The sequence below is a fragment of the Daucus carota genome, chromosome 9 (genome assembly GCF_001625215.2).
Source record: "Daucus carota subsp. sativus chromosome 9, DH1 v3.0, whole genome shotgun sequence".
Taxonomy (NCBI): domain Eukaryota; kingdom Viridiplantae; phylum Streptophyta; class Magnoliopsida; order Apiales; family Apiaceae; genus Daucus; species Daucus carota.
This window is the reverse complement of record NC_030389.2, coordinates 45,564,465-45,590,871: the sequence shown is the minus strand read 5'-3', so window position 1 is coordinate 45,590,871 and position 26,407 is coordinate 45,564,465. Positions and strand designations below refer to the sequence as shown.

Genomic DNA, 26,407 nt, shown 5'->3' with positions numbered 1-26,407 from the left:
TTATATTAAAAAATTATGAGCCCCGTGCAGATTTCCACAAGGAACACGTCCTCTCCGTCCTATACATGTTTGTCAAAATCATTAAAACATTATCTTTTAATATACTCCAAAGTGCAAATGAAACATACACACACCTGTTGTCTTAGTGGTCTCATTAGTCAGGGATGTGCCGGGGGTGGACCTCTCGCCGATACTCGTTGCTATTGGTGACAGCGTACTACCTCCTGTAACACTAAGCGGAGTACGTTCAAGACCTGGGTGGAATAAGGATGCAATTGGTCATACATACGCGCATTTCACAATTTTAAATAACCGTGATTAAACAATTGTAAGACGCTCTGTATACGTTTGAAACACACTTCAAATAACAATGTATGTCGATTCATATGAGTTACCTCTGTTTGTTATCTGGTAGGCGATATCATGTCCATAATTCCCACGAAGTTGGGTCCCAGACTGCGGAATATCTTTGCAAACTGCATAACCATAAAAACAAATGGTCAAACAGTATATTTTTGGTAGAGTTCTCTACATAGACTACCGGAGGCATTTAAAGTTATGATTTGGACTGAACAAAATATGGAGCAAAGTATGACACCTTTGTTTGTGGTTTCCACTGAGAACGCATAGGGTGAATTCTGAACAACTTTAGACAGCGGAGACCGACTGTATCCTGTAGTTTGAACACATGACAAATGTTGAAAATCTTGTACTTAATTCAGCAGACAACAACAACATTTGCGTATGTGAGGGAGTATCACCTCCATTATCTTTAAGAGAGCTTTCAACATTGGCAATCCCTGGAGGATTGGTCATGGACTTCTTGATGTTCACGGCACTGTCTTTGTAGAAATGAATCCAGCGCCCTTCCGCCTGCATGCTCTCCGATGCCTGGAAAATGGAAACAATGTGAGTTCATAAATCAAACACGCGGTGTTCCAATATAAAGCTGGCTGTTCAAAAACATCACCAGAGAAAGAGCTGCTAGGATGATTCTCGTTGTTCCTTTTACGACCTGGTAATTTGAATTCATCAGTCATTGTCATCTCTTCTTTGTCATACAATCACATTCAAGCAAATAATATGTTATCAGAACATGCGAATCTATCGAAATCGTTTTCATTCATCTTTTAACTTGAGCTCGAAGATTTGGGCTGACCGAGGTGTGCAGTTGAATCCATGGTATAACAATATATTTAGCGGATATCAAACCATGAGTTCATAGTTTAAGGCCAAAATTTTGAATCCATGATTAGGCCAAAATTTTGAATTTCGAAACTAAACAACCACATCACAGCAAGCATGGTTTAAGGCAAGACTCACCATAATTTCACCTCGCAATTCAAAAAATGGGAGTCCTGATTTGTTGCCGTATTGATTGTGTCACCTCCATTCTCTTTAAGAGAGCCTTCGACGTGGGCAAACCCTGGAGGATTGGTTCCAGCTTTCTTGATGTTATCGGCACGTTTTTGTAGAAATGAATCCAGCGCCCTTCCACCTGTATACTATCTGAAGCCTATAACATACAAACAATAAGAGTTCATAAATCAAACACATGGTGTTCATATGAAAACTTGAATTCTCAGAGGATCACCGGAAAAGGAGCCTTCGGCATGATTCTTTTTGTTTCTTTTACGACCTGGCAAATCGAATCCATCAGCCATTTTAGAAAACGCCTTCTTCATAAAATTAAAACAAAACAAAAATAATGTACTCAGAAGATGCAAAATTATCATATGCGTTTTTTGAACTCTCAAACAACCTGCGCCAGAAGAATTGGGCTGACCGAGGTAGGTGTTCGAATCCATGGAGCAATAAGTTATTTTTCAGAGCATAGCTCTTGGATAATTCATGATCAGGCAAGAATTTTGAAATTCGAAATTAAACAACCATAGCACAGCTAGCTTAACTTGACACTATCACTTACCAAAATTTTCATGCTGATAGACAAAATTTCAAGCCCCTGATTTGACGCCGCATTGATTATCCGTGTCTGTCGCAAATCAGTGAGGTTCGCGAGAAAGGAAATCATGAGGTATGCAATTGGTAAAGCCGGTTATATCCCAGTTATCTTTCTGAAAACGGGTCATGTTCTAAAGCTTAGTAATGATGTGAACTGGGTAAAATGCTAAACGGGCTGTTCACTCTTTAAGAAGATATAGATATAGATATAGATATAGATTTTTATTTATATTTTATTATTATTTGGAAAAAAGGTTGAAGAAAGAACGAGATAGAAGCAAATAGAAATAGAAAGAAATGTTATCATATCAATAAAAATAAGTTAAGAGCACCTAAAAACTCTTTAAAAGAGAGTAAATATTTATACAATATGTTTGAAAATGATTTAAACTAGAAAAAGTTAACCTTAAATTAAGATTTTTTTAAACAAAAAAATAGTTTTGTACAAAAGAAGTATCAATAGTCGGACAAATCCCCGAACTGTCAACGACCTGATTGTTAAACAGAGAACCAGCAAAGCACCTATTCATTTCATTTTCGGATCGTTTAACACATAAAATATCCAAATTCTTTAACCAAAAAGTAACACAATAATATTCCAAATAATTTAATCTGTGTCAGTTTTGAAATTAGTAATATTATAATTGACATTAACATAAATATCATGTGTCTATTGAAAAGTCATATAAATTTTTATTGGCGCAATAATTGTTCTAGAATACGAAAATCTTTTTTGTTGTGAAATAATATAGATATAAGCACAAGATGTGATAGCATCTGGTGATGGTATCATGTCATTTCGGGATTGGCGAATGATATCTCTATCCCGTTGTCGAATTTAAAACTCCTCCCCGAAACCATCTTGATCTCAATATGAGATTGGTGAATATAGATTGGACGAACAATGGAAAACGTGTATCTCTAGTTCTAGTTCTAGTTCTAGTTGTACTATTGAAAAAATCAATTAAATAACGAGGTCATGGAATAAAAAAAACTTTAACTATACTACTAGTTGGGTCATACTAAAAGTCAGTTAAGCATTGTTATTTATTTTCCGAATAATCTAGATCACAATATTATATATTTGAAATGAGAAGTTGTTGGTATTTAGTAGAAATTTACAAACACATGGTGGTCGCAAAAAAATGTGCGAAAGTGGTATAGGTAGGGGGGTAACGTCTGAAGGGGGGCGACGTCATAAATAAAAATAGGAAAAGAGTCAAAATTGTTCAGGAGAAAAAGCAGAGAGGCGCTGTTATATAAGGAGCAAAGCGAAAGCAACGGAGCAACCGAAACGATGCTCTCACTCCTCTTGTCCTAATCAGCTCAGACGCGAACAACTGTTGTGTTGGGTTTAAAAGCTTCCAATCACACACGGCCCTGGCCCTGGCCCAGCCGCCGAGGTATCTCTTCTCATCGTACTCGGACATCACTCTCATCGTCATCAGTCTGCTGTTATAATATACTATAACGTCTACGGGCGATAAAACGTCTCGATCCAAGCAGTAATTGATATTAATATATAAAGTCCTGTGGGATTCTTTCTGTTGTTGTAGTATAACTTAATTAACAGGCAGCCACCCCCAATTACAACAAGAGAGATTGAAAATGGGGCGGAAGAGTGATGGTAATAATTCGGGAGGCATGTCTTCCGCATTCAACTTGTTATTCTCCCTGCTCATAATCTACGGACTCATGTCTTATTTTGTTTACTCACTCGTACACATGAAATTTGTTAAACCCCTGCCTTTGGACGCTCCGCTCCACCGTTTCTCCGAAGCCAGAGCCATCCAGCACATCAGAGTACTCGCCCATGACATCCCTGCTCGACAGGTACCTTCATTTCTCGAGCCTTTTAATTTCATATGCTACCGTACCATTTTATTTACTCACATCCATATATTTCTCAATGTAGGAAGGGCAGCCTGGTTTGAGACAAGCGGCTGATTATATCAAATCACAGCTCCATTTGCTTCAGGACCGAGCTGGCCCTGATTTTAGGTTTCATCCTTTTCTATTACTCTTTACGCTGCACTCTGTTGGCTTATGTTTTCTAGAGTTTAATCATAGATAATCTCCTCAAACAATTTTCTGTCATACAAATGTAACCAACAAATTGGGTTCCGAATAAAAAATTATAATATGGCACAGGTCATATTTGGTTTGCAGGAATAAATTTATAACTCAAGCAGAAACAATGCTCACATGCCTAAAACGGCGGGTTTGAGCTCCCATTTTAATTTGTTCAGCAAACTATAAATGTTCACCCTCAATATTGTACCATTTCAACCTGACCCGCATAATTTCTTTTCATTCCAACTGAAGGTAAAAGATTTGCATTTATTGACATATACTGTTGCTTTGCAGGATTGAGATTGAGGAAACATCAATTAATGGCTCTTTCAATATGATGTTTTTGGGCCGCAGTATTTCCTTGGCCTACAGAAACCACACTAATGTTCTCATGAGGTTAGACCCCATGACTCAATATATTATTCTTTTTAGCTGCTGTACATGCTTCCATACTCTATTTTTTTTTTTTATTAAAAGGATGCTATTGACATCAGTGAGTCTCTAGCTAAAAATATATTATTTGATCAGAACTTTGGCTTCCATGATGTTACTTCTGTATATAGATATATTGCTGATATAAATAACTATATATTTTGTGCAGAAGCAGATTTATGTTTTACTATCTGGTAAGGGTGATTATTGTGTAGCTATATATTATCCTCCTTTAATTGGAATAAAAATTTACATTCATTAAAACTGCATCAAACAGTAAGTAGCCCGAATGTTTTTTATTTTGATATAGAATTTGGCAAGCTAACTATATATATACACATGCACATTTTTCTTGTAATATGTATAATAATGAAAAGCCCATTTCTGCAACAAAATCCAGACTATTTACAGAACATCAAATGTTTTAAGGTATTTTTTAAGGCTATTAGTGAAGACTTATGTTATATACGGCATTTGACAGTAGTGATGAATCACAGGATCTCATCAGCTGTTTCTCAAGAGGATGATCCTGCTGTATTGTTGAATGGGCACTTTGATAGTCCTCCCAGTTCTCCTGGCGCTGCAGATTGTGGTTCATGTGTTGGTGGGTTGAATTATGTTTGTTTGTTACTATTTTTTGTCAGTGTCATGGCACATAATCTTGTTTAGGTGCAGGACATTGAGGGCATATAACATAACAACGTGTTCATGGCTCAAACTATAACTCGGGACAATGAAACTGACATAGAGGAGTTCTTTTAACCTTCATGTAGTGTCCTGATTTAGTGATGTTCTCCATTATAATATGTTGTTTTGCAGCATCTATGCTGGAAGTAGCAAGACTTATTGTCGATTCTGGTTGGGTTCCTAATCGGCCAATTATATTTTTGTTCAATGGTGCTGAAGAACTGTTTATGGTGGTAAGTTTGCTTTATTTAATTTTATGACCCTAAAATATGACAAAATTATTGTAGCAGTACAAAAAACTTGACCCGTGATTTTCTTTAGGACTACTTACTAAGTAAATTTCTTACAAGTACATGTGATATCATTGAAAAGTATGATAGGACAATTCTAGCTTGTTACTATCTCCTAAAGGAGTTGAAGAATCTGATTATTGTACTCTACTAATATGTTTTTGGACTGAATTATGCATTATATGATAGGGGTCGCATGGCTTCATGAAAACACATAAATGGACCAAAACGATTGGAGCTTTTATAAATCTGGAAGCCTCTGGAAATGGAGGGCCTGGTAGGTTTAACTTGGATTGCTAATTTGTTTGCTAGAGTATTTTCCATGCTCCTCTTGAAGTGTGTTCATGGATTAAAGCCATTCTTTATATGACCTCACACCTTTACTGTAGAAAAGGTCATAAATAGTTTGGTGACTTGTAATATGATTGTAGATATTTTAATTCTTCACTTGTCAGTAATATGGATGAGTCCATATACTTTATACAACAATTGCGTGTCTGTGGCTCGATGGGCAAGTGTCTGCTTCACATGCTATCCGTTAGGTTATGGGTTCAGCAGACTCTTACAATGTTATGATTTTTTTGGATTTGTCAGAGGAAATACTTAAAAATCAGTGAGCGTCATGTACAAGCTTTGGTTATGCGACTATTACAAAATTTGTAGAAATAGTTGTAAACAAAGACATAACTATACTGTAGAGCTCCTAGGATTTTTTTAATTTTGAACTTGCCATCACCTATTATTGAACAGATTAATGTTAAATTGAGGATGGTACTCCTAAATCTGTACCTTTATCTTGATAGTTTTTAACAGCCTTTTTTTCTGCACTATCTAATTGTAAGGACCGGAATAGAACACATATGCTTACAATAGGTATATCAGCACAACTCTAATTAGCCTTATGTGACTCGTGAAATTTGATTTCGTTTTGCACTGATATTATATTCATATCGTTCTGTAGTCTGTCTTTGAAAGGATCCTGGACTAAACTTCTATTTAAAAACTTCATAGTTTTGGAAGTGAACTGTAATTTATGTTTCTTTTCATGCTACCGTATCATATCCAATCATAGATTTTACTAATGATATGGTAATTATATTTAGCACTTTGTTTAATTGGCAGATTTTGTTTGCCAATCTGGACCTGGGAGTTGGCCTTCTCTTGTTTATGCACAATCAGCTCTATATCCAATGGGTAGTAGTGCAAATCAGGTTCTTACATGGCTTCTTTTTTCTTTTTGAATCTTATAGAGCACCTTTAAATGGGATTAAAGGAAGCAGCTTATTTGTTGGTACAAAATTGTGTGTGAAACTTAATTAAGACTTTAGACCGGTGACTATATCAAGAATAGTTCGTGTATCAGTACAATTGATCAAATGAGCTGGTCATTTTTGCACATTTTTTGCCTAATTTTATTTCTTCTATTCGAACTCCCCTTTAATTTCATTGTTTCATTCAAAACCTATGAATTGCAGGATGTCTTTGGTATTGTTCCTGGTGACACAGATTACAGAATCTTTGCAAATGATCATGGAAACATTCCTGGACTGGATATCATCTATTTGATTGGGGGTTATTATTACCATACTACCACTGATACCGTGGAAAGACTATTGTATGCATACTGCTATTTTGGTACAGTTCGCTACCAGTTGGTCTCTTTCAATATTTCTAATCTCTGATATGCGGTTATACATATGAATAGACCTGGAAGTATCCAAGCACGTGGTGAGAATGTGATCAGAGTAGTTAAAGCCTTTACCATGTCAACTAAGATGCGGAATGCTTATGACAGAGAATCCCATCTAGTCGATGAGGGGATTGAGCATGAGCGGCCTATCTTCTTTGACTATATGTCATGGTTTTTGGTAAGATAAATAACGCAAGCCCATACTTATTTCATTTTAATATTTCCTTTGGTAAAATGTATTACGTATTTTATCAGATATATTACACCAGAAGACAAGCAATGGTACTGCACAGCATCCCTATTGCAGTGTTTATTCTTGTGCCATTTTTTCTGCGATTGTCACATCTTGGATTTTGGTGTTCAATAGCAATGTTTGGCGACTTTATAATAGGTAATGATCTGTACTGAACTCAGAGTTCTATTGTAATGGTAGATCATCTTGAATTTGTCACTAAATACCTGTTACTTGTATAATGATTCCATGCTTGCAACTTGCAGGGTTGATATTCCATGTTACTGGAATTATACTGGCTATTCTTGTGCCAATCATCTTTAGTATTGTAAGATTGTTGTTTGTTAGCTACTCAATGAACTGGTACTCATTTGTCTTTTTGTCTGTCATTTATATCAATTTTCCGCATTTCCCTCTAAATCTTATTCTTACCATCATTGTAAGGTTACTGGTGGCTATTGTCAAATTTATCTCTTAAAACATTGATGTTGATGGTATTTATCATGTTAGGTTTGGTAATCCTTACTTGGCTTATATGATGTTCGTACCCCCTTCAATTGTTGGTCTATTAATACCGAGATTTGTTTGGAGATCCTTTCCACTCTGTCAGGATCCAAGTAAAGTGAATTCTTCGGCAGAGGTACATTTATAGTAGCTGATATTACAGTTTAGATTGCTTATGGGTCCCTTCAAATTTAAGGGTTATCAGTGCATGTTTTGTTTCTTTTTATTTTTCTGTACGTGGAGTGTGGTCTTGTCAAACAGGCATGAGGCGACTGACCCTGCCTCCCCATTTAAGTGACCTATTTTTTTCTTGTTAACAAGTCCTCTTTTTATGATTATTAGTACCTTTTCAGACAATGTCAAACAATACCCTTAGGCTTAAGATTGACTAAAAAACTGAAACTTAATTATTTTGCTTTGAAGATTGCCATCTTTCGCTCAAATGCGAAGAGATGCTTGTTTAATATAAAAAATCAGCATTTCAAAACAATGGAGGATGTTTGAGTTGGTAGCATGGAGTATAAATTAACAACGAGATGGGATAACATGCTAGATGCTACATTTACAATCATTTGTTAGATGGTGATTTTACAGAAGTCTAACGCATAAAATTTTCACCCCTTTAAGCCACCAAACAAATGGTTTCTATACTCGAATGCCAAGAAATAGCTATAAAGCAGTTGATCTCATAGTTTTATATCACCTTGTTCACCATGAAATTGTTTAAATTTGGTGGCAGACTATTGCGGTATGCAATTTTTGACTGGATGTATAAGATTTTCAGGAATTAGCCGGTGAAGCAAGGTTTTGGGGTGCTTTTGGGCAGTATGCACTCATGACACTGGTGTGTAGTTCGATTGCCTTTCGTGAGTTTATCTTTGAAATATACATCTGCATTTTTCTTGGCCCGTATGGCTGATAATGTTGTAATTGAATCCCTCAAGCCAACACTCATAACAGCCACAATTATCTGAATGCAGGGTTATCTTGTGGCAGGATTAGGTGGAGGCTTTTTGTACTTTTTCTTTTCCGCATTTATGCTTCTTGCATGGTTCTCCTTTAGCTTATCAATCAAGTCCTTTGGTCGTCATTCACTTAGGTAACAGGAAAAAGTATATTATATGTTTTGTCTTTATGTTCAGATATTTGACAGTGGACAATTTTAAGTGTTTAAATTGGTTTAATACAGTGAGGCACTAGAAACTTATTGATGCAAACAAATATTGTTATCCCTTGTTGCTTTCATTGACATGTTGGTGTGTAATATCTTGTTCGCATTATTGAGTCTGATTAGAAGCTGTTTCTGACAGGTCAGCTGCGTGTTACATTGTACCCCTTTTACCTTGCATATTATATGTGGTCTACTTTGGTGGAGTTTTAATTCAGTTTCTGATTGAAAAGATGGGCATGATGGGATCTCTTCCACCCCCTTATGGTCAGTACCTTTTAACTTCAAGATATTAACAGTTACTGTACGTGTTTCTTGTTGATTTTTTCACTTCAAATTAATATCTCTAAGGTATATTGTCCCACCTCTGCTAACAGTGACAGTAGCATGTAAATCACTTCATCCAATTTCTGCTTTTTCTACGTGAAACTGTATTGTCGTGTGATGATTTTGTTGGCTTTGTTATCTTTATGTTATACGAATATGGATCATCTGAAAACACACATCAATACATCATTCAGATCCAAAGCTGAATCAAAGTATTCAAACTCCCAGTCCTTGTACGCATACATATAGTTGCATCATCTTCATATGAATCTTAATATCAGATCTCCGTGTGTTGACCTCCAACATAGTATTAGTTTCATGTGCATTCTTTGGCATTCAAAAATCCTCTAATTCTCAGGTTTTTATCAGCAAAAGAAGTGGCTTTGATATCCCATCACAACTTATTTTTTTGCTTTGTGACCAACTCCCTTCAAGCTAAAGTGTCATCTGAATGATTATCAGACTGGATGTAATCTGCTCCTAGCCATATAATATTATAATTACGGAAAATGATGATATTCCATGTGATGGGCGGAAACTATAAGGGAATAATTTGCGTGACAGTTTACCCAAAGACGTTCACGATTTTTCATCACCAAACCACCTTATATGTAACATGTTTTCTCTGGTGAAGAATTGGGTGTTTCAAAAATCATGTCAGAGACCTAGTTTAAGATTGGAATCCAGCTTTTATCCATGGTAACTATATATCCATATATACAAGGCTATGCCTTTTTTCTCATTATTATGCTCAACAATTTGGTTCATGCATGGCCTTCTTTGCCTGAATTCGAAACATCGTAAACCTCTGTCCTTCATTTTTGACGGGTAAACTGACACCAGCTCCCATGATTATCCATCTAGGTTGCTGCCATTTTAGTTTCCTGTTCCACTGCCAAAATGTCCACATTATATTTTGCACTTCAACACATCTTATGCTGTTATGTTCATTGTATACTTATCTTGCTTTTGTATCGACTCCAGTTATCTTTAATATGGAAAATTGACAAGGTTAATTATATACTGGCAGGGTACTTTATACCTGATGTAATAGTTGCTGCAGTTATTGGTGCAGTAACTAGTTTGTCTGTGGGACCTCTTGTGCCTGTGATTGGCAATTGGTTAGCCAGGTCGTCTATAATGCAGTTTTTGTTGCATATCACTGTGGTAACTTTGGCTCTGTCATCACAACTTTTTCCGTACAGCAAGGATGCACCTAAGAGGCTTGTTTTACAACATACAATTCAAACAGGTTTGTCAATTACATCATAATTGTCGTGTAGGGTGTATTGCTTAGTGCTTGGGTGGTCTTATTAGTAGTATAACCGTAGGAGTAGTTTTGTATTTAAAATGGATTAGCATTCAACCTAAAAGGTATGATATTTACAGTTACTCAAGATATGATGATGCTTATCTTTAAATTGGCAGCAACATTTTTGTTGCGGCTGAATTTTTAATACATGTGTATCGACATCGTCTGTCCACACTAAATCCATGTCGTGTATAATTTTTTTTTCCCTATCCAATTATAAAGTTTGTAATTTGTATTATATGATCCCACACACTTGCCCCATTTAGTCATTTTTGCACTATTTAAGCATATTCAAGAAAAAAAAAACTTTTCTGGATTTCGGAAAGAAAGCTTAACTAGAATTTGTTTGGATTTTATTGTATCAAAGTTGTCAACTTTATATTGACTTGATTTCAGTAAGTTTACTTCTTTTACGTACTACCAAACAAAACATAACAAAGCGAAATTGCACAAGTATGTAGAGTCGTAGACGCCATGACCTTGTAAGGTCTTGTCAGCCGGATCTACATTCGACACGATGTTGGCATGTTCCGCTAGACAATGGGAACAAAATTTCAGGAAGTACTCTATATTAAGTTATTATGCCATTTAAACTTCCTGAATATCAACTTTATAAATGGTATTTTTTTTATAGCTATGATTACCTACATTTTATAATCTTTTGGGCTGTAAAAATTTACTATTTAGCTTTAAATAGGAACATCAGTAGCAGCAGACCATAAGTAAATGTTTTGGTGCTCGTTTAGTATGTACAGATTCTAGGGGGTTTATATAAATTTACTGCTAATTTTTTATAAGTGTTATTAATATTTCCAATAACAGATGCAGGACAGATTATAGACTCCACTTTTGATATCTCTGTACTGGACTCCAATTCATTAGTTTTTCTCTTCAAACATGCACCTGGAATTGCAAGTGAACTGGAAATTGGGCCAGACTTTTCATTGGAGACTGCTGATCTCTCCAGCAGGGAAAGATGGATGGTAGTTATTTTACTAATATTCACCGACATTTTGTTTGCCAGAGAAAATTTCCTAATATTAAATCTTTATAAGCTTTACAATATAATGAACTTGGTATCTCATTGGAAATTTGTGGGTTGCTTTATACTTCTGATCGATTGGTCTTGTGATCACTGGTCTTTGCTACTAGAGATAGGCATCTATTAGATTTTATGCACATAGCTTCTCTGTGCCATATGGCCCATATCTTACTGTTCTTGGCTAGATATCTTGGGCAACTTAAGACCCGGTGTTCACCCTTTCCTTTTATTGCATATTATGGAAGCAAGAGGGTTGGAGTTCTGGACGTCTTTTCGTCTCCATCTATTTAGGTCTTTAAGACCGCACTCTTGTTTTGGAATTTTCTTCATTGATCAATCTTCATCCATAAATAAGTCTTGATGCTAAACAGTGCTTGGTGGTGTACAATATACTATGTTTCAAACTTGCATTTGGTTTTTTATTTTGCAGGCAATTTACCCATTGTCGTCGTTGTTCTCAAGAGGCATAAAAGTCCCTGCAAAAAGCGATGCTATTTTGAAGAAATATAGATATTTACCGCACCTCTCAAGTTATAAGCCACCAATGATATCAGATGTGGGATCTCGACGTGTCTACTTGGAATTTTCCTTGGGGTAACTGTAACTAATTATCCTCTACCTATCTGATATCATGATAGTGCAGACTGAATATGCAGGCTGCAACACTCCATGAAATGATGATAAGATGTATGATTTATCTGTCCTTATTTTTTTTTTGTTTTTTTATTTTATTTTTGATCTTCCTTCAGTTCTTTAGAGGAGGTTTGGGTAGCGGTACTCAACATTACTGGTCCGTTATCTAGTTGGTCGTTCGCAGAGAACATACTCCCAGGTAAATATGTATCTATATCTATATATTTGATATCTTTTCTTGGTGTATGAAGTTTGAAGTTGGTAAATCCTGGTACTATGAAAATGTTTTCAGCTCCTGAAGTAATTGGAGGTGGTCCACCGTCATACATATGCAGACTTAGCGGAGCAGGGCAAGAGAACTGGACCTTCTGGTTAGAGGTAAGAGTGAACCATTATCCTTGTTTTGTAATTTGGCCAAGTGACACATGTACCCCAATTGAAGTTTCACATCTACATGCTTGCCTAGCAAAACGATCAGAAACTTTGGAAATCGCAGCTAAAAGTTTTAGCATAGAACTAGGCACATTAGTCATAAAGTTCCCGCTGTGGTAACTGTTGTGTTGTATATATGCAGGCAAACAGTTCTGCAAATTTGGTGATTCAAGTTGGAGTGGTAGACCAATATTTAGTGGATGAAGCAGCCAAGATAAAAAGTCTTTTTCCAGATTGGGTGGATGTTGTCTCCTTTTCAAGCTATTTATCTAGTTATGTATTTTAGTTTGTGAGTAGCACTGGATATAATTATCTTAATAAAGCAGGTCATTTTTTCTTTTGCCTACATATCTGTTTCTGTGCCATTTTTCGTTTGTGCTCTAGCCATTTGCTTTTAGTTTGAAAAATAAATTTAAAATGATATAAGAAAATAGAAAAAAGCATTAATATATTATGCTAAATTGCTAATGACAATTGCAGAAAAATGTCTTATTTTCGTGTTAGAATATTAGAATTAGACAGCACTGATGATATGAACAAAATAAAATAACGCAATTTGATTTTTATTGAAAAAAATAGTTATGATTCAAGAGATAATTTGATTATGCAACAAAGTAAAATTTTGAACTAACTTGTAAAAAATAACTGAAACTTGATTCAAGAGAGAAGCGGAGAATAAAAATATCGATATTAATTCGTGTCCACAGATCTTGTTTAATTGTTGTCAAGGGGCAAAACGAGTCCGCCATACTTACGAAACGACAGAAGCGAAAAAAGATAAAGAAATCAACAGAGAATTACATATAGTTAGGGTTTAGCTCCGGTGGCGCAGACAAGGGTTTGTTGAGGAGAGGTAATCTCTTCACCGTATTCTGCGTCTGCTTTCGATTTGACATGCAACATTTCACCTTTTCTGTTTCTTTATTTTGTTTCCATTCGGATTTCTCATGTGCAAATAAGATTATCTTTTTCCTTTGAATTTTCATTAATCAATCCCTCGTGTACATGTATGTCAATTTATGCGATGTTTAGGGTTATTAATAAAATGACGATGTTAAAAAAAAAAAGTTGTTGAATAGGAAAAAGAAAAACTAGTCTGTTGTCTAAACTCTTGTATTGGAATCGACGAAAGAATGTATGTAATTCCGCACATTTACATTCTCTGTGTTATAATTTGTTGTGTTCTGGACTTATGATCAAGTGTTGTGGATTGTTATCAGAAAGGATTGATGTTTGATGGCTGTACATTCTTATTCTGCTACTCGATTACATCATCCAATCCTAATAATATTCTTCACTTTAGCTGCTTTTAGATGGATTGGGAAGGGCAAAAGCTAGCAGAGCAGCTGATGCAAACCATGCTCATGGCATTTGCACTGGTGGCATTTGTTACAGGCTACCTATTAGGCTCCTTTGAAACGGTGCTACTCATCTATGCTGCCGGCCTCGTTTTCACTAGCCTCGTCACACTACCCGATTGGCCTTTCTATAATCGCCATCCTGTGAAATGGTTGGATCCCAGCGAGGCTGAAATACACCCCAAGCCGCAATTTGACAGCACTAGTGCGAAAAGGAAGGCCTCTAACAAGTAGATTAGCTAGCTTCAGGAAGAATTTCAATTTGTTTCACTTGTGCTACTGCTTCTCTGTTGGTTCAAAAACCTTTTTTGGGCAACTTACAGTAAATAATATTATTTTGTTTTCTTGATTTTATATATGATTGTAGAAATTGAAATTCGAAACTTTTGCTACCGATTTAGCATTTATTAAAGAGTTTTTCGATAAATAACATATTTTTAGTCAAATTAGAGTGTAGTGGGTATCTCTATTAAAAAATTAACCAGATTTTTTTTAATAAATTGAAGATATTTAGAATACTGATATAAAACTTAATATTATCATTAAAAGAATATAAAATTTGAGGAAAATAAAATTACAAATATTTAACAGAAACGTACATAATCAGTGATTTAAAATGAGCGTGTCTGATATGAATAGGAATTTGCGGGTAAATAGATAACACGAGTGTAGGAGGTGAAGCTTCAACACAGCAGTAGTCGTAGTTGGAGAGCAGAGACAAGGGATATGAAATGATTCAACACTCAATTCCAATGTTCCGCCACACCACCACCGCCGCACCGCCCCATCTCCTCCTCTCCCTCCGTCGGAACCCCACCAAAGCATCCTCTTCCAGAAGCAACAACCGCAACCCCAACAACAACAAGTTCCAACCAACCAAACACCTCCTGAAAGCTCGCGAGGCCGTTAGAAACCAAACCTCCCTCTCCCCATCACTCCCCCTAGACCACACCCCCACCCTCTCCCCCGACCAGGCCATCGGGATGGTCGCCTCCGCCCAAGCCAACTTCATGCGCGTCATTGTCCAGATTTCCAACACTCCTACTCCCACTCTCGGTGTCGAATTACTTTGCGTTGTCCGGGCTTTGTTGAAGAAGATTAAGCGCAGAGTTTCTGTTGGCGATAAGGTTCTTGTCGGCTCTATTGACTGGGTCGATGGCAGAGGAATGATTGAGAATGTGTTTCAACGCAAGTCTGAGATACTTGACCCTCCTGTGGCTAATGTTGATCATTTGCTCGTCTTTTTCTCGCTTGATCAGCCCAAGTTGGAACCCTTTTCGCTTACTAGGTTCTTGGTGGAGGCTGAATCTACTGGGATTCCCATTACTCTTGTGTTGAATAAGATGGAGCTCGTTGATGAAACGGTACTCTCAACCTCCCCCTCTTCTTGTGTCATTATGCTAATGCGTTATCCTAGGTGACAGGCTCACTTTACCTTTGGAGCTTAAAGATTAGTTCCAAGACTAAATTAAGTTGTTTGATTACAATAAAATCAATGTCAGAGATTTAAAGTAGGTCACCGTTTATTGTTAGTAGGAACTGTCTGCTTTAAGGTCTATTACTCTATTTTGCATCTTGTTAATGAATGTGGCCTCCGTATATACTAGGCACTGTTGCTTGTTTCACTCAACTGTGTCATTGATCCACAGAAGAGTATACAATTCCACGCAGCAGGGCAAGCGTGGATTACATTGTAGTTCTGGATTAATTTTCTAGACTTTGATGGTTTTTTGTATTAATTTTATGGATTTGCTTCAGTGGGTATCCGGAAAATGTTACTTGGTTGTAGATGCTAGCTATAAAAAAGAAGGGGTATTATATCAAAGTGCCCACATTCTCATCAAAACCAATCAAGTGACTACCCGATCTCCACGGGACTCGTTTAAGCCACTATAATCACTATATATATCACTCTGTTAAATCTTTAAAAAATATTAATAAAAAAGTTAACAAACAAATGATGTGTTTCCTACTGTCTTTTTATATTTCTTTGTAATCCTCGTATCTAGTTCTTTTTTGTAATCCACGTGGCTCATACGTCATCTGCTGATTAGGGTTCCATTAAGTTTTCGGTTAATTATTTTCCAAGATTTAACATAGTGATTTTAGTGGCTAAAATGAGTCCTCATGGAGATCGGATAGTCACTTGATAGTTTTGACGGCAATGGTGGGCACTTAAATATAAAACCCAAAAAAGAAGTGCAATTTACAACTAATCTTATTATCTAAAGATCATGCCTGAAGTCCTGAGTTTCACTATATATGGAAATAATTGTATTATAGATGAAGATTGAAATGACAAAAGAAGCTTAATAATTACTAGAGATTTTGTGTCTGGGCTGTAAATAGAAGGGTGCATTTTACTATTGTCGTGCCTTCCTAGTGTCTGTCATGTAATGTCAATGTTTGTATAATTTTTGATGGAAAAACGATCACCTGTGTACTTCCAAATTAGTAAGATGTGTGCTTCCAAATTCAGCACTGCCCATTTAACTTTGTAACTAAAAAAGCATCGTCATTCTCCTGGTTTTGACGCTACTTTTGGATGTCTTTTCTTAGATTATAGTGTCCAATTGTGTATGCCTTCCCCATCTTTGGGATAAATCTAGGCTGTTATTCATGTCATGTTTTTTATTAGATTTCTAGTATTAATAACCCATCTTAATGTTAAATGTGTTTGCATGAAGTACTTATTATTGTGAATTTATATTAATATACTGTAGACTCTGATTACATGGAAGTCTAGACTTCGTAGCTGGGGATATGAACCAGTTTTCTGCAGTGTTGAAACCAAGCACGGACTGGATACTCTCAAGTTCATTTTAAGAGAGAAAACCTCTGTGATTGTGGGTCCAAGTGGTGTTGGGAAGTCAAGTCTGATTAATGCTTTGAGAGGTGATCATTCTGGTATAGATTCTGCTGGAGAGGATGATTGTCTTGATCCTGTAAGTTTCTTACTTTTAATTAATATGTGAAGTTTCCATATCATACTTCTTGACAGTTGCATTTCTATCTGTGTTTGCTTCTGTAAGTTAATGTCATATTGTTTATTTACTTGTTTTAGTTTGCAGGTAGCAAGTGGTTTGAGGATCAACGAGTTGGGGAAGTGTCTGTAAGAAGTGGAAGAGGAAAACATACTACTCGACATGTTTCTTTGCTTCCATTATCTGGGGGAGGTTACCTTGCAGACACTCCTGGGTTCAATCAACCTAGTTTGATGAAAGTAACAAGGCAATCCCTTCCACAATATTTTCCAGAGGTTTCTACCATCGTCTTTTTATTACATGTTACACTTGTTAATGGCTCAGTCACGAGACTGCTTTAATTTCTCTCTATCAATCTTAGACTTAAATGTACACTTCACTTGCTTATTATCTGCTTTTTGATTCCCAGATCCAGAAAATTCTCAGTGATAGCTACCCTGAAACATGCTCCTTCAATGACTGCTTGCATCTTGGTGACCAAGGTTGTATTGTGAAAGGGGACTGGGAAAGATTTCCGCACTACTTTCAACTGCATGATGAGATTAAAATTAGAGAGGGATATCAACTTCGAACTCTTGGAACCAAAAGAGAGGGTGATGTCAGGTATAGAAAATTGTTATCATTTTAGTGAATGCAACTTATGCTCAGAAGGCCCTAGGTTATGAACATGTGTTTCCCTGAATCATTTGTAGAGCTCCAACTACTTAATTTAAGAATTTAATGTTAAATTGAGCCACCATGATTGTACAAACAACTAGTTACAAGCTGGGATTATGTCTAGATTGATAGTATGTTGCATATCATGAATAGGGTCCATGGTTTCTCCGATGTTCTGAGTCTCATGATTTCATCTATGTTGGCAGGTACAAGATAGGAGATTTGGGTGTCAAACAAGCAGAACCAAGGCTAGAACCTAAGAAGCATAGGAGACAATCTCGTAAGAAGATCAATCAGTCTGTACTGCAGGAGTTAGATGAACTTGATGATGATAACTTGTCAGATGATGACAATAATGATCCAATTTTGAGGGCAATGAAAAATGAACACCAGTAAAGGTATGCTGGGTCCCTAACTACTTGCTTAAATTTGTATATAAGAAGGTTTAGTTAATTTGTTCTTCATTTAGAGGATAATTGAGTTCACCGAGTCCAGTTTTTTTTTGCCAAGATGAAATAGTATGTTGAAGAAAACTGCTGACTCGATCTTATATTGAAAATCTGTGCTGTGCCATGTTTTGCTGTTAGTAAATATTGTTTTTCAGTATTAGTGAATTGATGGATGAATGTTGTTAATGCGGAGTAGATATTCATAGGCATTTGGAGAATTTTTAGGAAGTTGGAACATCGCTAATAAGGATGCTTTTGTTCACTGGGCTCTTTTATATATTAAATGTGATTCTGCAGAGTGTACATTGGATTTTTTTTAACTCTGGTCAGTATCTTGATGGTGGATAATCATTGTAAAACCTTGTTAGGCTAACCAGGGTCCTTCCATGTTTGTCATATTATTAGTTGACTTGTGAAACAGGAATAAATATAATTTTTTTTTGTGATTAGCAATCCCTTGCCAAGGTTTTGTGCTAGCCTCATCTAGTTTCTTCAATTTTTGGTTTTACTGGCTCCTTAGATCTTCCAGGAGCCATAACAGAAATTAGACAATCATTATCTTTCACTTTGATAGTTAAATATATTAGTTATATTAAAACCCACATCTTATCTCAAGTATGCTACAATGCCTTTTAGTAACAGTAAACTATAGCATTTCTCAAGTTCTTGTTGTACTATCAAAGGGACAAACGGCTCTGTCATATATTATTATTCGGATATGTACTGTATTAAATTATGTTAAGCATCTTTTCCAAGCAAAGGCGTAAATAAAGTCCAAGGGTCGTTAATCTGAATCAGTCCCTGCTGGTAGCAGTTTGCTATTGTCAAATAGACAGAGCATGGTACTCCCTCCGTCCCCTTTTACATGTCCCTTTTGGGAAAAAAAATTGTCCCAAATTACTTGTCCACTTCTCTTTTCAAAGCAACTTTTTGTATGTTTTTTCAAAATGTAACAACTTCCAATGTTTGACTAGCATATATATATACACAACTCTATCTAATTCATTACATTTATTAGGGATATGTATGAAAACAAGATATCCACCTAACATTTTCTTAAGATGCGTTATTTTTTCAAAAGGGACAAGTAAAAAGGGACGGAGGGAGTATATAGTAAACACATATATTAAAGATGGTAGGCCCTTATTTATGTATCTGTGCTATATATGATACTTTGTCTAACTTTATTAGCACTCTTTACTGCATTCTTGACTTGAGAATATACAAGTAATGTATTTGTTCTGGTTTTGAGGGAAGAGATATACTTCAATGTCAACTAGTCCTGTAGACTTTTCTTGATTTTTGCAGAAATTTGGGCGAAAATTTCATTTCCTTAGCTTATGCTTTTTTTTTTCTTTTTTTTTTTTTGTATTTCAAATTAGAAAACCACATAAAATGGTTGATAATGCGTGTCAAAAGGAAGAATCCCCGAAACATGCAACACACTATAAATTTTAAGCCGTAGATAAGCATGCAAAATGTCAAACAAAAGGAGAATCCCAAAATATGCAAATGTATTGTATTTTCATATACATTTCTATATCTAGGTCTCTTCTACGTTAGACACAATGCATCCTCTAGATAACATTGAATAAGTACCTTGGTCATGTAGTTTTTCATATAGGTGTCGTTTACATCCTCTAATAATTAATAACAGTCAAATTAGCAGGATTTAGGTACATGATCAGCATCTCCAAATTTTGGGCAACCTGGAAACTCCTTGCAAGTTACTGGTAGGAATCTATATTTTAGTAAATAAGTATAGTTTGATGTTTGACATTTTTTATTTAATAAATATAAGTATTTTTTTGTTCAAAAAATATACATATTTATGTACAGCCTACATCTGAAAATAAAGATAATCGGTTAAAAAATTAAGATTAGATGATTCTGATTTTGTCGATAAAAGATAAGATTAGAGTTATTCTACTGGTTATATTTACGTCCCAAGGAAAGAGAAACATGTGGATAAGGTTGATACATGGCGGTGACACATAACACCTACATAATGCACATGCATAGAAGCAGCAGCATATTCATTCACCTAATTCTTTGATCAGTAGTACTCGGTTTTTCTAGTGTGTGCCCATGGGCACACACTAAGCACCAAATTTTATAAGTTTGGTGGATTTTGATTGGCTCATGCTTCTTTATAATGGTGGACCCCCTGCAAATTCACCAACCACACCAATCAAAATCCACCAAAATTATAGATTTTGGTGCTTAGCATGTGCCCATGGGCACAAACTAGACAAACCCTTTTGCGAAACTAATAAACTTACAGCAAAAAGTGGTGGTGGTCAGATTTTTTTAGAATTATTTTTGAGTTAATCGGACATGTAGTATAATTTAATTAAATTGTGAAGTATCTCGATATCTTATCCTTTAATATTTGGAGTTGAAAATTTGTTTGAGATGGGATATATGTAGTTGGAATACAAAATAGAGAGGAGGAAGTTGGGTAGATCAAGTGCATATATTTGTTAGGCAAATGCTACTAGTACATTATTATTATGGTCCATTGTGAGTGGCAAGGTGGGTTCCTATTCTTCTTTTTTATTCATCAGCCCAAAAAGATAACATTGCCACTGAGAGGGAGAACATGTGTGTGAAAACAAAGAAACCATGGAATTTATGCTGCTCATGCTCATGCAGAGCTACACCTGCTATGATTACTATTACTCTTACATTGATGTAATACTTTTATATTGACTCGTCCGATTCGATCAACCTAAACTCGAATTACTACAATTCGAAACTCGACTTACTCGATCCGAATTATAACCCGACTCCCTCACTTATGTGAGTACCAGAAATGTTATCGTACAGATATGATTATTCCGATTGAACATTCTTTTGTTGAACACTCTGAATCATAAACATGACACACACAACCCTAACGAAAATTAAAGCTAATCCAGACCCTTTTTTAAGATAAACACATAATATATCTTAACAGTAATTGAGGAAAAAAAGCAAAAAACATTATGCGTTTGTCCTAAAAAAATATGGAATATCTATCCTTGCAAGTATGGACAAATGAAATGTACATGTATGAAGGTCGAACAGGCGTAAGGTGTAGGTGGGAACAAGAGTCTTTTTCACAATTTGCATGGTGGTAGCAATTACCAGATTAATTAGTTATTCACTCATATATCCATCACTAACACCCACCACCACCACGACTAATGTTTGCTACTCGATTCTTCTCGATTGTTTTTTTCCTTTGTAATTACTACTAGTATTATTTAAACGACAAGTTGTTCTGATTTCAGAAAAAACAAGTGCAAAAATTGTACTGTACAAAAAAGATCTTTTTAATATTCTGGCAGGATCAGTGATCAACGAGCACAGCACAGCACCGCACCTTCATCTGATCACTAACTAGTTTCTTGGCAAATAAAAGGCTATGCAAACAGAAGTGGATGGGTGATGTGAGAGGGAACTTATACCGGGCTAGGCAGCGCATGTGTGCCACACATACCAAGACCAGAGTCACCAGACCCAACTCAACCAACAAGAATATGGAGCGGGGGTGGGCCCCGCGGAATATCTTCTGTCTTTACCCAATTACCACCATCATTAGTCCTGGATTAAATTCAAACCTCAAGATACTTATAACTTTGTCAAAAGATGGTTGTAGGGCCCACCGAATATATATGTCAAATTTTTTTTACTCACTCATGCTCTGCGGACTCAGTTTTATTTGGTCTCTGCTAAAATACGGCTCGTATCATCTTGTCTAGTTTCAATCCACCTTGATGTTGCATCTTCGGAAAACTCATGAATTCTTTTTCACGGGAATAAATCGACTTTTTATTTCAAAATCGCAAGTTATTCAACATTGTATTGTATGCTCCACAAACACTAGGCCACTTTTTACTTTTTAGCCGTGGTCAAGTTTTTTCTTATTAACAATCTCGATGATAAAACTGGGCTCCTATTTCGAAAATAATAGTAGTAAATGTAAAAAAGGGGCGGCTCAGAAAAACCGTGCAACATCGATAGTCGCGAATTTCCAAAATTAGATAAACAGGTTGCACTAAAATTTAATCCAAAATGGGCCCACCAGCCCCTGCCATCTCGCACAAACATAAACATCAACATCATCCATCCCCTTACCATCTCCCATGCCAAGCTTACTTGTTAATCTCATCTCCTTCCTCCTCCCACTCTCTCCCTGTTACATTACATACCCATCTCTCTCTCTCTCTCTCTCTCGTCATCCTCATACAAGCACATATTTTTATTACATCCACGACCATAAATACCAACCTCCATTCTCTGCACTCTTCATTCTCTTCCCACCCTCAAGGTAATCCTATCTTCTTTTATACATATATCATATATGTATGTCTGTATGTTTCTGTTATGAATCCAATTGAGACCAATCACCAACCAAAATTAATGTATCAAAAGATCCCAGCTTTGTTCTTGCCGACACTTATTTACCAAACTTCCCTTTTGCCGCTCACCCAACTCATTCTCTCTTTCATCTTGCTCCAATTACATGCCTTGTATGTATCATTTCATGGTTTCTCAAACTTCCCACCATCTTGGATCTGCTGTATGCTGTTTCTTTGTTTTTATCTCATTGCAGAAGATCCAATTTGGGCCTGTTTTGTCCAATTTTTTTTTTTTAATGTTTAAGCTCGCTGTTCATTGGTTGTTATTCGTCTTATTGCTTTATATATGTTATTTAAGTGCAGCAGAATATTAAAGATTTGATTTTTGTCTTGGCTTGTTTGTACATCATTGATTTTCCATTGTTGCTGGGGGTTAGGTGAACTTGTTATTTGTATACACTTTCTTACTTTTGGTCTTGCTTTTCCTTTTTCCATGGGGTTAGGTGAACTTGTATGTAGCCATTCTATATCTTGAGATTCAGTTGAATGTCTTTATCAATTCTGTTTATTGCGTTTTCTTCTGTACAACTTATATAATCACCGAATGTTATGATTCAGAAGACTTGAACTTGTAAAGAAGAGCCAGTAGTAACTTCTTATTGCTGCAGGTGATGCGCTGAGAAACGATGGAAGTTAGAGGGGGATAAGCTTTGTAAATTATATGGCCTTAACGGGTAATTTTTTCACTTCTTTCTAGGCTATAGGTAAGTTTTGCTTCTGTAAGTCGCCCTTGTTGCCTGCTTAAGTTCCCTGTTATATTTATGATTGTTGTATGCAGATATTCAGGCACTGTGCGTTGGATCGAACAATACCGTAAATTTTGAACTGGGATTTACTTCAGGCAGAACAATTAACAACAAGTACACCACAAGCAACAGTGTTGGTATGGAATTTGAATTGATTTGGACAAAGCACAGAAAGCCATCATCCCTAAAAGCTCAACTTACCTGTAGTTCCAAACCTTTTATTCCTTGGCATTGTAGAATCCCTAAGAGTGATGAATATCATGAATTTCTTTAGTTAATACCTTTCCATTTTATCAAATCTTGTATTTACTGGAGGAAGTCTTTCTTGTCAGTGGTGATGTTTGTGTCAAACTGCCAGGACTTATTTAGCTTTGCACTTTAATTAATGCCGAACTTTGATTGTAAAAAGAAGAAATTCTCGGCGTCAACAATGTGTTTTTCTGATACGGTCCAGCATGGCACTTTAAATTCTTCAAAAAACAGTTCCTTTATGTCTTCACCAAAAACTGATGATTATTACAGCCCCATCTTACCTGGGCTGCCAGATGACGTGGCAAAATACTGCCTTGCTCTTGTTCCTCGGTTTAGCTTCCCTGCCATGGGTGGTGTTTCAAAGTGCTGGAGGTCTTTCATCAAAAGCAAAGAATTGCTCACTGTGAGAAAATTGGCCGGCCTACTTGAGGAGTGGCTTTATGTTTTGACTATGCTTGATGACGGAAAGGGAAGCCGCTGGGAGGTTATCGATCATTTGGGAGGTAAGCACCATGTCCTTCCTCCAATGCCTGGTCCTGTCAAGACTGGGTTTGGCGTGGTAGTTCTCAACGGAAAACTTCTTGTGATAGCTGGAAATTCGGTAATTGATGGCACGGGATGTGCCTCGGCGGATGTTTATCAATATGATTCCTGCCTCGACAGGTTTGCTTTCTGGACTGATTTCTTTCTGCAGTAGTTTAAATATTCTATTCATCATTATTCTTTCATCTATAGTAACCATTATAAAGGTTTAATGACTGGTAATTTAGAATTATGAGAATCTAAAAGGCTAGAAATGAGGCCTTTTCCTCAATCAGTTCTGATCAAGGAATTCCATTGAGGAGTAAAGCCTATTTGAAACGTCCCAACTATATCGCTTAGAATTTTTTGCTTGCAAAACAGGTCTTGTAGTCTTTACATTATTATTCCACAAGGCTAAGGTACAGTCCATTCTCTTGGAGATTCTGTGCATAAAATTTGCGCATATATGTTAATATATAGGGGTATCATCCATCAGCAGTTAAATTCTTTTGGTTAGCTTAACCTCATTTATGTCTGCGCTCTATAATGGATAACCTTGCAAAGGAATTTGGTCTTTGTTGGTTCACTTTAGTGTCAATCTAGAGTTCTCTTGTAGAAATCAATTCAAGTAAACTTAATTTGTGAACTCTAACCAGTTATCATTTCTTCCGATTTCAACCTAGCAATCGCTAAATATTTTTGACCGAAATCTCCTCCTGAACCATCTTATAGCCATATTATTATACATTCAGCTTATTCAGTGCATTCATTCGAAATGATTTAGTATATAGCTAACTAGCATTAGGAATATTGTTATCACGGACAATATATTAGATAGAGATTACAATTTCTCATTTGTTTTGCAGCTGGAGCAAATTAGCAGACATGAATGTTGCTCGCTACGATTTTGCTTGTGCTGAAGTTAATGGCATGATTTATGCAGTTGGGGGATATGGGGAGAATGGAGTCTCTCTCTCGTGTGCTGAAGTATACAATCCTGAAACCAACAAGTGGACTGTAATTGAGAGTATTCGTCGTCCGCGTTACAACTGTTTTGCCTGTGGATTTGAGGGGAAACTTTATGTTTTGGGGGGGAGGTCGAATTTCACAATTGGGAACTCAAGGTTTGTTGATGTGTATACTCCTGAGAGCCACACTTGGCATGAAATGAAAAATGGTTGTGTGATGGTGACTGCTCATGCTGTGCTCGATGATAAGCTCTTTTGTATAGAGTGGAAAAATCAGAGGAAACTGTCCATTTTTAACCCAAAAGACAATTCATGGAAGATGGTGCCAATACCAGTGACTGGTAGCTCAACGATTGTGTTTCAATTTGGCATTCTGGAGGGTAAGCTTCTGTTGTTTGCAGTCGATGCAGAACCAGGCTACAGAACCCTGCTATATGACCCAATGGCGACCCCTGGTAAAGAATGGCAGACTTCAAATATAAAGCTATCTGGATCGTGCTTGTGCAGCGTCACCATAAAGGCGTAAACTGGTTTATGCACTGCAACAAGATGTTCGCCTGTTATTGCTTAGAATACTCATTTCTTCTTCGCTTTCTCTATCGCTTCTCCTAATTCAGCTCACAACACATATGGCGTCTTCCAATGTTTGTTGGCTTGTTATAGAATTGTTTGCGGCTGTTTGTTAAATAATTCAATTTTATTTTGATATTTAGGATTTGGTTCTTGATTTGCTGGTTGATACAGAGATTGAGATCACTCTCTCTGGACTCAACTTGAAATCTTAATGTGTGCCTGTGTAACCATTTCCATACATGTTGTAACATGTCAGATGTGTAGATAAAACTATTCGCCAAAGATAGCTCAGTGTAGGTGACTTGTGACATTACTGTGGGGAGATTTCAAATTAAACAGACTTGTCATTCATGACCCCTTTCTCCATTCATTCTGGCATTATAGAATTTGTATTTAAAATGTATGATACTGCTGTGCCTGTTGTTGAGGAGTCGCTAATACAAGAATAATTGTTTTGCTTTGCTGAGAAGCTAATGCTTGGCATTGCTTTTGGATCATCATATTTTAACCTGGTTAACGGGAATGAGAAGTGTAGTAGACTGTCATGTTATAGATTGTGAAATGTGTTGGAAGCAGAGTGCATCGTGGTGACTATATTGCAAACAGTGACAAGCAAGTGTGTTGATTCTTAAAAGTAAAAAATATGATAAAGAAACAGATTGTTAATCACTTATAACTATACACCCTACTTATATGATCTCCTATATT

The 26,407-nt window shown here is 36.3% G+C and overlaps 4 protein-coding genes across 7 annotated transcripts; all 4 read left to right on the top strand.

Annotated features, from left to right (window-relative positions):
* Positions 1-3,119: 3,119 nt before the first annotated feature.
* LOC108201837 (uncharacterized) lies at positions 3,120-13,130 on the top strand. The gene is made up of 22 exons (XM_017370151.2): positions 3,120-3,365; positions 3,519-3,795; positions 3,878-3,963; positions 4,330-4,431; positions 4,965-5,071; positions 5,287-5,387; positions 5,634-5,721; positions 6,567-6,655; positions 6,920-7,059; positions 7,150-7,312; positions 7,390-7,525; positions 7,633-7,729; positions 7,877-8,006; positions 8,655-8,714; positions 8,851-8,969; positions 9,181-9,305; positions 10,396-10,617; positions 11,500-11,660; positions 12,150-12,313; positions 12,469-12,551; positions 12,645-12,730; positions 12,927-13,130. Exons 2-22 carry the CDS (start codon positions 3,571-3,573, stop codon positions 13,068-13,070), a joined length of 2,628 nt encoding a protein of 875 aa, XP_017225640.1. The 5' UTR covers positions 3,120-3,365; positions 3,519-3,570; the 3' UTR covers positions 13,071-13,130.
* A 333-nt stretch (positions 13,131-13,463) lies between these two features.
* LOC108201844 (signal peptidase complex subunit 1-like) lies at positions 13,464-14,496 on the top strand. Of its 2 annotated transcripts, none has more exons than XM_017370162.2 (2): positions 13,464-13,637; positions 14,098-14,496. In XM_017370162.2, the coding sequence occupies exon 2, from the start codon at positions 14,098-14,100 to the stop codon at positions 14,374-14,376; it is 279 nt and encodes a 92-aa protein (XP_017225651.1). In that variant the 5' UTR covers positions 13,464-13,637; the 3' UTR covers positions 14,377-14,496. The 2 variants fall into 2 exon arrangements, with proteins under 2 accessions (XP_017225651.1, XP_017225650.1); XM_017370161.2 differs by having other exon boundaries at positions 13,471-13,637; positions 14,088-14,496.
* Positions 14,497-14,760: 264 nt separating this feature from the next.
* LOC108201840 (small ribosomal subunit biogenesis GTPase RsgA 1, mitochondrial) lies at positions 14,761-22,522 on the top strand. 3 transcript variants are annotated; one of them, XM_017370156.2, is made up of 6 exons: positions 14,764-15,506; positions 16,866-17,087; positions 17,207-17,401; positions 17,536-17,729; positions 17,990-18,181; positions 21,565-22,522. In XM_017370156.2, exons 1-5 carry the CDS (start codon positions 14,874-14,876, stop codon positions 18,177-18,179), a joined length of 1,434 nt encoding a protein of 477 aa, XP_017225645.1. In that variant the 5' UTR covers positions 14,764-14,873; the 3' UTR covers positions 18,180-18,181; positions 21,565-22,522. The 3 variants fall into 3 exon arrangements, with proteins under 3 accessions (XP_017225643.1, XP_017225645.1, XP_017225646.1); XM_017370157.2 differs by lacking the exon at positions 21,565-22,522 and adding an exon at positions 19,902-20,027; XM_017370154.2 differs by lacking the exon at positions 21,565-22,522 and having other exon boundaries at positions 14,761-15,506; positions 17,990-18,405.
* Positions 22,523-23,769: 1,247 nt separating this feature from the next.
* On the top strand, positions 23,770-26,053 carry LOC108201842 (F-box/kelch-repeat protein At1g67480). The gene is made up of 2 exons (XM_017370159.2): positions 23,770-24,299; positions 25,025-26,053. Exons 1-2 carry the CDS (start codon positions 23,770-23,772, stop codon positions 25,650-25,652), a joined length of 1,158 nt encoding a protein of 385 aa, XP_017225648.1. The 3' UTR covers positions 25,653-26,053.
* Positions 26,054-26,407: the final 354 nt, after the last annotated feature.